This window comes from Cervus canadensis, chromosome 21, assembly GCF_019320065.1.
Source record: "Cervus canadensis isolate Bull #8, Minnesota chromosome 21, ASM1932006v1, whole genome shotgun sequence".
NCBI classification, from domain to species: domain Eukaryota; kingdom Metazoa; phylum Chordata; class Mammalia; order Artiodactyla; family Cervidae; genus Cervus; species Cervus canadensis.
The window spans coordinates 35199197-35212151 of record NC_057406.1 but is presented as its reverse complement, the minus strand read 5'-3'; the positions used below and the strand labels follow the sequence as shown (position 1 = coordinate 35212151).

At 38.8% G+C, this 12955-nt stretch overlaps 1 protein-coding gene across 3 annotated transcripts in view; it reads left to right on the top strand.

Moving 5' to 3' along the window:
• ITPR2 (inositol 1,4,5-trisphosphate receptor type 2) overlaps nucleotides 1–12955 on the top strand; it is a 559320-nt gene that overhangs the window by 374860 nt on the left and 171505 nt on the right. For all 3 annotated transcript variants that reach the window (XM_043440936.1, XM_043440938.1, XM_043440939.1), the window contains 4 exons: nucleotides 4969–5152; nucleotides 5852–6108; nucleotides 10053–10253; nucleotides 12599–12709. In XM_043440936.1, the coding sequence (XP_043296871.1) occupies nucleotides 4969–5152; nucleotides 5852–6108; nucleotides 10053–10253; nucleotides 12599–12709 (753 nt within the window). The remainder of the gene's footprint in view (nucleotides 1–4968; nucleotides 5153–5851; nucleotides 6109–10052; nucleotides 10254–12598; nucleotides 12710–12955) is intronic.

Genomic DNA, 12955 nt, shown 5'->3' with positions numbered 1-12955 from the left:
TTTGCAACCCCGTGGACTGTAGCCTGCCAGACTCCTCTGTCCGTGGGATTTTTCAGGCAAGAATACCGGCCTGAGTTGCCTTTTCCTTCTCCAGGGGATCTTCTTGATCCAGGGGTTGAACCCAAGTCTCTTGCATTGGCAGACGGGTTCTTTACCACTGAGCTACCTGGAAAGCAGAACTTTGCAAATTATTCAGTGAAGCAGACCATTCCAGAAATTCTCATTTGCCTGGGGAAATTTTAGGCTGACTAAGCAGATTAGGACAACATTTTGACTTATCCCAGAATCATATGTAAAAAAAGGAATTAAGTGCATTTATTAAATGAGGTAATATATATATAAATTCCTCATACAGTACTTGACATTAAAACAAGTTCTGATAACATTCACCATGCATCTCAGTTACTTTTTCAGAAACGGAGAACTCTTCTGTTCCCTGTTCCCCAAATCTGCCAGCGCTTGTTACCCTGCTGCCTCTGAGTAGGTGACGCTTTCACTGTTGTGGGGAGAGAACCATTCCTTCTTTTTTTGTTCTGTTTACTCATTCAGCTCAGGAGGGGTGACTTGAGTGTCATCATTTATCTATTCAGCGCTCCACTCCAGTGAGCAATGTGCTCACCTGCACCTGGGATCACACCACTGTTTCCCGAAGGCACACGCATGACTTAGAAACTCCTCCCATGTTGCCCCTGAACTTCCCCACACCTGAAGGCAGAGCTCCCTGTGTGATCCTGAGAGCTGGGACGTGTTTCCAGGGAACAGGCTTCCTCCTCCCAGCCCTGCCACTCACTAACCAGATATTTCCAGGTTTGCCTTGGTCAGGAAGGCAAACAACTAATTGGCAATTCCAGAATCTATTTTCCCTATTCATGGCAAGTAGACACCACATCTTATTAAGCACTAAAAAAAAAAAAAAATGTTGCTTCTAAAGATACCTTTCCAAAACACATATTATTCTCCTGCTTAACGTCAGTCACTTTCCCCTAAAAAGGCAAATGCTCCTTCATGATCTAGTCTCTTCAAGTTTTCTGACTTTCCTCTCTTGCTCCATGTCTGCGCGCCTCCATCCTTGCTCTTGTGCACCAGCTGTGCTAAGCTCTTTATAGCCCCTGAGATGTGCTGTGCCGTTTCTCACGTCACTTTCTCCTCTTTGAGGACTCAACTCATGAACTTCTCTTGGAAGCCTTTTCTCACCCCGGGTCCCACTGGGCAGAATTGCCCACTAGTGACTCCATGCTTCTGCTGCATCCTGCAGATGTCTGCAGTAGTGTTTCCGCATCTGTGTGTGTCTGTGTGCCTCTTTATGGGTACAGCAGGCTGTGTCTAGTGAATTATGGATCCTTAGAGGTTGAGACCACATGTTTTCCATCTTCACATCCCTTGTTTCTGGCACCGTGTCTGGCCCAGCCTAGGGATTCAGTAAATAATCGGAAGTGAACATCCCTATGAATGAGTGGTCCAAGTCCATTTCTATTCACAAAGTCTTCCCTACTTGGCTGTGGCCTTTGGGACCGATTCTTTATCTGAACTCCCATAGCATTTGCTTCTTGGATGCTCACTTGGCATTTTTCCTGTGCTGCTTTGCTTGGTTGTTATCTATATGACATTCCATTTCTCCAGTTAAATGCCATCTTCTTTAAAGTAGGGTTATCATGTCTTGTTTTTCATATCTACAGCTTTATAGCCATTTGACAAATACTTGATGAAATAGAATTCAGTGATTTTTGTTTATGAAAATCTTTTGAATGGGTTATGACAGTCTTGTTTACCAGCCTTACACTACCCAGATTTCTCACTTATCTACATCATTGTGTAACCCAGATGTCAACTGTGTGCTCCTGGCCCTAAGAGATCTAGTTGAGGTCAGCTTGAATGCTTGCCCTCCCCAAGACTTCTGTCAAAATCCAGGGGGATTTATATTCTAATTGTCTCATTGGCCACTGTTGAATTGCTTACTTAGTTCAGGGATTGTCTTGACACCCAGGTTCTGTAGTCCTGAATTAGGGATCTGATACCCTTTCTTAAGTTTTACCCTCCTAGCTACATAAATCAATTTATATGTTTAAATGTACTTAATTAAAAATTGGTTGAGGGGAGGAGAAAGAAGATGGTTAAATTACAATTTCAAAGTGTACACTAATAATAGCAACAGTGAGAATAATGCCTCCTAAACACTAGGCTCTCCTAGTGCTTTCTGCGTATTAGCTTGGTTAATCCTCACAACAACCTGTGCAGGAACTCGAATCCTATCTCATCTTACCAAAGAAGAATCTGAGATACACGTCGGCTCACGTAGCTGGTGAGAAATCAAGCTAGGATTGGAGCCCATGCAGACTGGCTGCAGTGTCTGTGCTCTTAGGCACTATAAACATCTCCTTCCCGGCCTTCCTTGGTGGTCCTCTGGTTAAGAACGCACCTTGCAATGCAGAGGTCATGGATTTGATTTCTGGTGGTTGAATCAAGATCCTACATGCTGCGAAGCAGCTAAGCCTGCACCCCACAACAGAAGACCCCATATGATGCAGCTAATAAATAATAAATATTTAAACTGTCCTTTCTAAAATATCTTTCTGTCTACTCACTCCTGGGAAGTTTCACTGACTGACCACCCTGCATTACTTCATGTCTCTGGGTCCTCACTTCATTTCTCTTCTCTGCCCTCTCATTTCTAGTTGCCCTCCATCCTTCTTGGGGGGAAGTCCTTCCTCTATCACATGGAGCTGTTTTTCTATCACCTTGGCTCCTGAAAAAACAAAACAAAACAGGGCGTTTCCCCTTATACTCTGAAGCTTATGGAGGTGGTTTCCTAACCAAAACCTGCACCTTTGTGAGGGATTAAATTGTTATGCTACCTCTTGAGGTTATATATATATGATAAAAGCATGCTATTTATCTTTATTAAAGTCATACTGTTCAGCTTTGTTCCTTTGTTCAGTCACTCAGTTGTGTCTAATTCTTTGCGACCCCAGGGACTGCAGCATGCCAGGCTTCCCTGTCCTTCACCATCTCCCAGATCTTGTTCAAACTCATGAGTTAGTGATACCATTCAACTGTCTCATCCTCTGTTTCCCCCTTCTCCTCCTGCCCTCAATCTTTCCCAGCATCAGGGTCTTTTCTGATGAGTCAGTTCTTCGCATCAGGTGGCCGAAGGATTGGAACCTCAGCTTCAGCATCAGTCCCTCCAGTGAATATTCAGGATTGATTTCCTTTTTAGTTTTTAAAAATCCGTGTAAATCATGTTATTTTGAGCTTAAAGGGTTATTTTATATAGTGATTTAGAGTCGGAGAATCTAGATTTAAATCCTCTCTCTATTACTACTATATAATATTGGGCAAGTCGTTTACATTCACCAAATTTTATTTTATTGATATATAAAATGGAAGAAGTACGCTCTTTTCATCACACAGTTGTCCTGAAAGGATCAATGAGATAATACATGTCAAGGAACAACAAAAATTATAAAACTTTGTGTTAGTAGAACCACAAAGTTCTATAACTTCCTCATTAATATGTAGGAATCCCTTTCTGCCTTCTAATGCCACTATATTGAAAATATTAGGGTTCAAGCATAAGGGTAATTTATGGGACCATAGAGGTCTCTGAAATCTGTCTTTATCCTCTGAATTAATAGAACTAGCTTGATGGTTTCACTGTGGTTGCTATGGTTACTGTGGCTTTTTGGCCTGCTTTCTTGAATTGTTGCTAGCCCTCTGCCTAGTGCTTCCCCCTTGTAGGTATGAAACCAACTTGTAAGACTTTATGAAAACGGTTTGAGAATGTGCATCACCCACAGCAGAAATTTCAGGACAGGTATCCATTTCCAGGTCTGATGTCCTTAGACAGACTCTCACCTGCAAGTCCCAGGACCTGTGAGTCATGGTTTCAGGCACTTTTTCAGGAAAAGGTATCTGTAGGAACCAAACTCCCCAAAATTGTCTACTCTATTGGATTACGGGCAATTCTACTTGATCTGGAAGTCATTATTTCTTCAGATGTTTTCTTCCCATTGTCTCTCATCAAGTTTGTATAACTCTTCTCATATCAGTACAGTGACTAGAATTACTATCTTTATTAATTATTTTTACTGTATTTCTCTTGTTTGTGTTGTGTCTGTCCTGTGGTTTTAGTATCAATAACTTAAAATTTCACCACCCAATGTGAATCCTGTCTTGTCCAGAGCATATCACGTTTCCTAACTCCTACCTCTTCTGGATACTTCTCCAAGCAGACCATGATTAGGGCAGATGATCTCAAGGTTCATTATTTCCAGAGATGTGTTTTTATCATACTTTGACTGTTGAATCCTTTCCACATCATTGATGATTGTGAAGCAGAGTTCACTTCATGCATTTTAGGGTGGGCTTGTCCTAGATCCTATGCAAAGCAGTGTAGCTAATAAAATACCCAAGGGACTTAGTACCTGCTTATCAGTGGGTTCCTATGCGTGAGGCTGCCATGGTAACACAGAGAAAAATAACTCTTTACCTAAGTAAAAAGTAAAGATGATCACAGGATCACAGAATTAGTGGTTGTTTTCCAGTCTAGATTACAAAGTTGTGAAGGCAGGAATCGTAACTGTTTTTCCTGAGTGTTCTGTTACTTCACAGCATGGGGCCTAGAACATAGTAGGACCTCAGTATATAGTACTGCACAAAATATGACTTCATAATAATATAAAAATCAAAGAGCTCTTTGCATACCACTCTTACAGTGTTCTTATGAAATTTTAAAACAAATAATCACTAAAGGTGACTTTAATAACATAAAATTATGTTGAATTTTAGTGGAAAGTACTAAGCAAATATAAGCTGTTATTAGGACACAGTAAATAGTATAGGAAACTGTTAAAGCTGTCAGTTTATGAAATAATCATGAGCAGCACATTAAATATGGGCTTTTATCCATAATGCTTATGTTTATTTCAAACACCCTTGGGGGTCAATGTCTTAAAATATGTTTTCTTGCAGTATTCCTTCTACCAGCAGTTACATGAACAAAAAAAATCAGAAAAATTCTTCAAAGTTCTCTATGACCGAATGAAGGCTGCTCAGAAAGAGATAAGATCAACAGTGACAGTTAACACCATCGACTTAGGTAACAAAAAAAGGGATGATGACCCAGAACTGATGACATCTGGCCCACGAATGAGAGGTAAAGGACTAGTTGAGTATTTGGGAGGATGAGTAAGAGAAAAGAGGGTAACACGATTTTTAGATCTCATTTATCTTTGTCATCTCACTTACCTTAGTCTAATTATCCAACCTGTGCCTCTGTGTATAGAACACTGTCCTTGAATTTTTGTGGTCATGGTATTGACCTTCAAATAGCTTTGTGGGGTCAGCCTCAAACAAGGAATTATCAGTGCAAAGCAACTAGTGACGTGAAAATATTTGATTTCATTGTGAAATTCATGGTAAAGAACAACTACCCAAACCTTCTGAATGCTCATGAAATGTAAACTGTAAGAACCAAAATTATAGCACTAAACTCTGTGAAAGATTCTTGGAATTTGGAATAACAAAGTCATCAGGATAGTAAAAAAAAAATCATATAAATATTTTGAACTTTGTACTATTTTCTCACTTTTTTGTATTCAGGAGCTCTTAATTTTATATTTATCAGAAAGACAAGAGCCCTTCTAAAATGGGCTAAGCATTAAGATCTTTAAAAAAAAATATCCCAGTGCATATTTAACTTTTTGGCTGCTCCTTCAGATTCTTTTGGGAGAAGTTGTTGCACCTCTTGTCAGGTGATTTGAAGTCTAGTCGTTAGAGAATTTGGGTAACTGTCTTCTTTTAATTAGCAAATGGAAGTTAATTCATAAATATAAGAGTACTGCTTTATTTTCAGTAAGAGATTCATCATTACATCTAAAGGAGGGAATGAAAGGGCAGTTAACAGAAGCTTCTTCGGCCACATCCAAAGCATACTGTGTCTACAGAAGAGAAATGGATCCAGAAATAGACATGATGTGTGCAGGACCTGAAGCGGGAAACGCGGAGGACAAGTCCGCCGAGGAAGTCACGATGAGCCCTGCCATTGCCATCATGCAGCCGATTCTGCGGTTTCTGCAATTACTCTGTGAGAATCACAACCGGGAGCTGCAGGTACTTGTTCTGTTTTGTGTGAGAGCTAAGCATCCAGCCTATGATGATAGTGATTAAATTCAGATAAAACTAACAAGTCTTGGAGAGATAATAAGTTTTGGAGAGATAGTAAGAATAATGGTGCTTTTCCGAAATGGGAAGAAATTTTGGTATCTGGGTGAAGAAAAATGAGAAGAAAATTCCTTTATGCATTCCTACAGTATCATTCTTTGCATCCTCAACTCACATCTCTTCAGTCTCAGTGAGTATCATCTAACCTTAGGACTCTGAGATTTGTTGAATAAGGTCAGTTTTGCCTCATCTGTACCTTTCAGGGTTTTATAAGACTTAGAGGGCCTTCATCATTGCCAACTCAGTTCATATTTCTTGAGTGAGGATACAGAGTATCTTTATATGTCTTTATTATAAACAGTTAATATATTTTCTATTATAAACAGAGTTAACATATGTTTTTATTATAAACATTAATATAGAAGAGGATTGTTTTGCTTTTGAAGTTTAGTTGATTTACAATATTGTATTAGTGTCAGGACTACAGAAAAATTATTCTGTTTTATATATATATATATCTTTTAAAATTACTTTCCATTAAAGATTATTACAAGATATTGAATAGTTCCCAGTGCTGTACAGTAAATCCTTAACATTTATCTGTTTTATATGTGAAAGTGAAAGTGTTAGTTGCCTAGTCATGTCTGACTCTTTGGGACTCCATGGACTGTTGCCCAGCAGGCTCGTCTTCCATGGAATTCTCCAGGCAAGAATACTGGAGAGGGTACCCATTCCCTTCTCCGGAGGATCTTCCTGACCCAAGGATCAAACCTGGGTCTTCCACATTGCAGGCAGATCTTTACCATCTGAACCACCAGGGAAGACCTATTTTATATATGGTAGTGTGTGTTTGTTAATCCCTTGTGTGTGTGTGCTCAGTTGCCAACTTGTATCTGACTCTTTGCAGCCCGATGGACTGTAACCCAACAGGCTACCCTGCCCATGGAATTTTCCAAGCAAGAATACTGGAGTAGGGTGACATTTCCTCCTCCAGGGAATCTTCCTGACCCAGGGATTGAACCCATGTCTCTTGTGTCTCCTGTATTGGCAAGGGTTCTTTACCACTAGTGTTACCTGGGAAGCCCTTTAGTAGTTACCTTATCAAATTGCAAACATCTGTTAGATCATAGAAAAAGCAAGGGAATTCCAAAAAAACAACATATACTTCTACTTTGATGTAGAAGAGCCTTTGACTCTGTGGATCACAGCAAACTGTGGAAAATTGTTTAAAAGGTGGGAATAAAATAAATAAATAAATAAAATAAAAAGTGGGAATATAAGACCATTTTGCCTGCCTCCTGAGAAACCTGCATGCATGTCAAGAAGCAACAGTTAGAACCTTACATGGAACAACAGATTGGTTCAAAATTGGGAAAGGCATACATCAAGGCTGTATATTGTCACCCTGGTTATTTAACTTACATGCAGAGGACATCATGTGATATGCTGGGCTGGATGACTCACAAGCTGAAATCAAGATTTCCAGGAGAAATATCAACTACCTCAGATATGCACATGATACCACACTAAAGGCAGAAAGCAAAGAGGAACTAAAGAGCGTCTTGATGAGAGTGATAGAGGAGAGTGAAAAAGCTGGCTTAAAACTCAACATTCAAAAAAGTAAGATCATGGCATCTGGTCTCATCATTTCATAGCAAATAGATGGGAGGAAAATGGAAACAGTGGCTGACTTTATTTTCTTGGACTCCAAAATCACTGAACGGTGACTGCAGCCATGAAATTAAAAGATGCTTTCTCCTTGGAAGAAAAGCTATGACAAACCTAGAGAGCGTCTTAAAAAAGCAGAGCAAACTGGAAATAGAACTGCCATATGACCCAGCAATCCCACTCCTGGGAATACACACTGAGGAAACTAGATCTCAAAGAGACATGTGCACCCCAATGTTCATCACAGCACTGTTTATAATAGCCAGGACATGGAAGCAACCTAGATGCCCATCAGCAGACGAATGGATAAGGAAGCTGTGGCACATAGACACAATGGAATATTACTCAGCCATTAAAAAGAATACATTTGAATCAGTTCTAATGAGGTGGATAAAACTGGAGCCCATTATACAGAGTGAAGTAAGCCAGAAAGATAAACACCAATACAGTATACTAACACATATATATGGAATTTAGAAAGATGGTAATGATAATCCTATATGCAAGACAGAAAAAGAGACACAGATGTACAGAACAGAATTTTGGACTCTGTGGGAGGAGGCGAGGGTGGAATGTTTTGAGAGAACAGCATCGAAACATGCATATTATCAAGTGTGAAACAGATTGCCAGTCCAGGTTGGATACATGAGACAAGTGCTCAGGGCTGGTGCACTGGGATGACCCAGAGGGATGGGATGGGGAGGGAGCTGGGAGGGGGGTTCAGGATGGGGAACACATGTAAATCCATGGCTGATTGATGTCAATGTATGGCAAAACCCACTACAATATTGTAAAGTAATTAGCCTCCAACTAATAAAAATAAATGGAAAAAATAAAAAAATAAAAAGCAGAGACATCCCTTTGCCAACAAAGGTCCATCTAGTCAAAGCTATGGTTTTTCCAGTAGTCATGTATGGATGTGAGAGTTGGACCATAAAGAAGGCTGAGTGCCAAAGAATTGATGCTTTTGCACTGTGGTATTGGAGAAGACTCTTGAGAGTACCTCGGACTGCAAGGAGATCAAACCAATCAATCCTAAAGAAAATTAACCCTGAATATTCATGGGAAGGACTGGTGCTGAAATGCTAGTACTTTGGCCACCTGATGGGAAGAACCAACTCATTGGAAAAGACCCCAATGCTGGGAAAGATTGAAGGCAGGAGAAGGGGATGACAGAGGATGAGATGGTTGGATGGCATCACCAACTCAATGGACATGAGTTTGAGCAAGCTCTGGAAGATGGCGAAGGCAGCAAAGCCTGTTGTGCTGTGGTCCATGGCGTCTCAAAGAGTCGGACATGACCTCGTGACTGAATAACAACAGTTACTAGATTAATTATTACTAAGTTAATTACTAAATTATTACTAAATTGTGTTTATGTCAGTACATATTGAAGTACTTCCTTCTTTAAGTATTTACTTATTTATTTGGCTGCATTGAGTCTTAGTTGCACACACAGGATCTTCACTGTATCATATGAGATCTTTTAGTTGTGGTGGGCAGGCCCTGGAGCATACAGACTATGCGGGCTTAGTTACTCCTCTGCATTTGGGATCTTACTTCCCTGACCGGGGATCAAACCTTCATCTCTTGCACTGCAAGGAAGAGTCCCAGTGATTGAATCACCAGGAGAGCCCTCTGAAGTACCTCATTCTTATAGCTTCTAAGTATTCCAGTGTTTGATATACAATTATTTATTAAATCAGTCACACTGTGGTTGGTATGGTGTGATTTTCAGTTGGGGCTATTACAAGCAGTGTGTTCTGGATCTCTTTGTAGTCGTCTGTTACTGAAAATGTTGACAGGTCCTCCAAGTTGCCCTTCTTAGTGGTTGTATCATTTGAAGCTGCACTATGTTTAAGGGATTGCTTAGTTGACTATTCGATTGCTTCTTTCCCTAATTAACTACTTCTGGTTTCCTTTTTCTTTTCTCCTTACCTGCTACTTAATTATGTTGCCCTTTGTATATAATTTTAAGATAATGACATTGAGAGATGTTGTTATGAACTGTATTGATAAATACAGATGCTTGAAAAATATATCTCTCTTTTCTTAATCCCAAGAGAAATGTAATAAATGTGAATACTTCCTTTTAAAGAGCAGATCCGTTCCACATTGCCATGGGGATCCTCTTGAGTTGGATAAACACTCATAGAAAGAAAACTGAAACCATTTAGCATAGGGATTTTTTTTAATGCCTTGGGTATATTTTCTTTTGTGTTTAGAACTTCCTAAGGAATCAAAACAACAAAACCAATTACAACCTGGTCTGTGAGACCCTTCAGTTTTTGGATTGCATTTGTGGAAGTACAACAGGGGGCCTGGGACTCTTGGGTCTCTACATCAACGAGAAGAATGTGGTGCTGGTCAACCAGACTCTGGAGAGCTTGACTGAGTATTGTCAAGGTCCATGCCATGAAAATCAGGTAACTGAAAGCAGTCCTTCATGAAAATTATTCCAACCAGTCAGCCAAAGGATCAAGTTGGTGAAAGAGCCAAGCTTTGTGTGCATTTGAAAGATCTTTCTTTTACTTTGCCAGATATTTTTACTTTCCTAACAAAGCATACAAAGACTGAATTATGGACTAGCAAATACTATGCCATATTTTAATTTAATTTGACTGTAAAAGGAAATTCCCATGAAAACATCCCAGATAAAAATCAGAGTACAATATGTGTTTTCATCATTGATCAGTTTTCATCTTTAGTCAGTCTCTCCAGGATTTGTGGCATCAACTCCCTTTGGCTTCTTCGGCTCCACTGCAGTGCATTGTGTATACTACCATCTCTATATTGACAGTAAATGTAGCAAATAGGTCATATTGCTCCCATTTTGCTGATAGCTAGATTGTGACTCAGAAATTAAGTGACATTCAGGTCCCAGAGTAATGGAATCTCTTAAGTTGTAGGGCCATTCTTAAAACTCAGGACTTGTGGTTGAGTCTAAACAAAGTGCCCTTTTGACTGTATAACATTTTCCAGGGCAAAGTTTTGACTCCCTCTTCCAGGTATTTGTCTCTGATTCCATTTTCTTGGATATCACAGACACAGAGAAGGAGGAGAAGATGGAATACTTGGGTTGGTAAAGGGCGGGGGCCAGCCTGGAGTTTATTGACTCGGCATCCACACAGGTGTTATGGAGCTACTGTCACAAGCATGGATCCACCCTGGAAGGAAGAATTTTCAAATCACAAACATTTCTGGATATAAATTTTAAAGAAGCCACTGAGACCAAATGTCAGTGCTTGACACAGGAAAGAAATGTTGAAAAGTAATTGCTTTTCTATTGCAAATTATATGACATATGTACAAAGTACACACACATACATGTACATACATAGGTATGTAGAGCAGAAATATGACAATTATTGACATAAGTAATTTGTTATGGGGATCTTTACCCCCTGTAATATGCATGTGACATGGTGAAAGAGTTTGTGGATTTTGCTCTGTATTATATTTCACTCTTCCAGGTCAATAATATAAGAAAACCTAACTGTTGATTTTAAGTTAAAGAAATATATGCAAATTCAAAGATTTCATTTTGTTGTTGGTTAAAATCAAGTAAATCTATATAGAAAGCATGTATTCTCCACTCTTGGTTTTTTAAGAAAATGAAACTGAGTTTTGAAAATTACTAAATCAAGTTAGCTCTAAAAATAGAAATTAATAATAATATAGCGTGAATCCCATATACTCTAAAAATAAGGTTACTATGATCCCCATGCTCTGGAAATATGTGGAAGGAAGGAAAATTGCTAGCTAATTTCAGAAATGATCTGCAAGTTGATTTCCTCTAAGTTTCGCAAACACTGTCATGATCAAAAGAACCTCAGGAAATGTAGATGAATGGAAGATACCTCTCCTTGGTGTCAGGGGAGTAAAAATTTCCTTGTGTGAAGAGAGAAATAAAGCCCATCCTGAAAAATAACAATCCTTTCAGAATTACCTTGCTTTTACTCTTTCTCGTTTATCTTACCTGGGTTTCAGTTTTTCAAACCTCTTTGACTCTGGATGCTGCATGGTAAGATGTAGTTCCACAAATTCCAACCATTAGTTCCCGATTTTCAAGTTGTATAAAATGAATTAAATTCAGAGTCCTAGCACGGTAGGCCCTAACCTTCAAAATACTGACATTTATCTCTCAGGGTGCTTTATAAACTTTCCCCAAGTTAGATTCCTCTATAAATTGCTTAAGTTTAAGGAATCTTTTCCCTCAACCAGCATAACTGACACGATGTCTGAAATATCAGGAGGTGACTGTATTCCCAGCATAGTCAATAGCATAGATTGTTACTCATTTAGCATTAAATAGCGGAGAAATGAAGATGCCACATCATTACAGATAAACTTGACTTACAAACCTTGGGCATAAGGTTTTTATAAATAGGAATATTCTCTTAAAATTGATCAGATCTTAAAATTCTAAATGTAAAGAGTTTCTCTAATGAAGGACACATAAAAATTTATAGACCATTGTTTTTTGAAATTCTACAAAAATCATTCACCTGAAAAGATACCTGTTTCATACAATGTCTTTCTCTGTGTTCTTCATACAACTCTTTTAATTAACACTAATCAAATAATAGACTCTATGTAAAAGAATAAGTAAAGTTAAATCTTTGACTTATCTTAGATGTAATCTCAAAGTTAAATCTTAATTGTATTTTAAAGGTCAAAAAGCTAAGGTGATTCTGTTGTTTTATGTCGTGGCCTCTAGTGCTCTTATGTTGTAAATAGACTGTTATTTTTAAAATATTTTGTTTTCTAGACATGTATTGCTACTCATGAATCTAATGGAATTGATATCATCATTGCTTTGATTCTAAATGACATAAACCCTCTTGGTAAATATCGAATGGACCTGGTGCTCCAGCTAAAGGTAAAGTAAGCCCACTGGTGGGGCAAAGGGGAAAGTGACATTCTCTGTATGAAACTCACTTTCAGAGTTGACTCTAAATGCTCAAGTAGGTCTTCTAAAAAGCAAGCGTATTATTATATTTTCAAGTAATGCATTGACAGAAAGGGATAGTAAAAGGCCAATGAGCACTGAATTCCTGATAAAGTGTCAAATAAGATTTGAGGACACCTTACTGGAAGTGTTTTTAAGCAGTCTCTTTGTTTCACT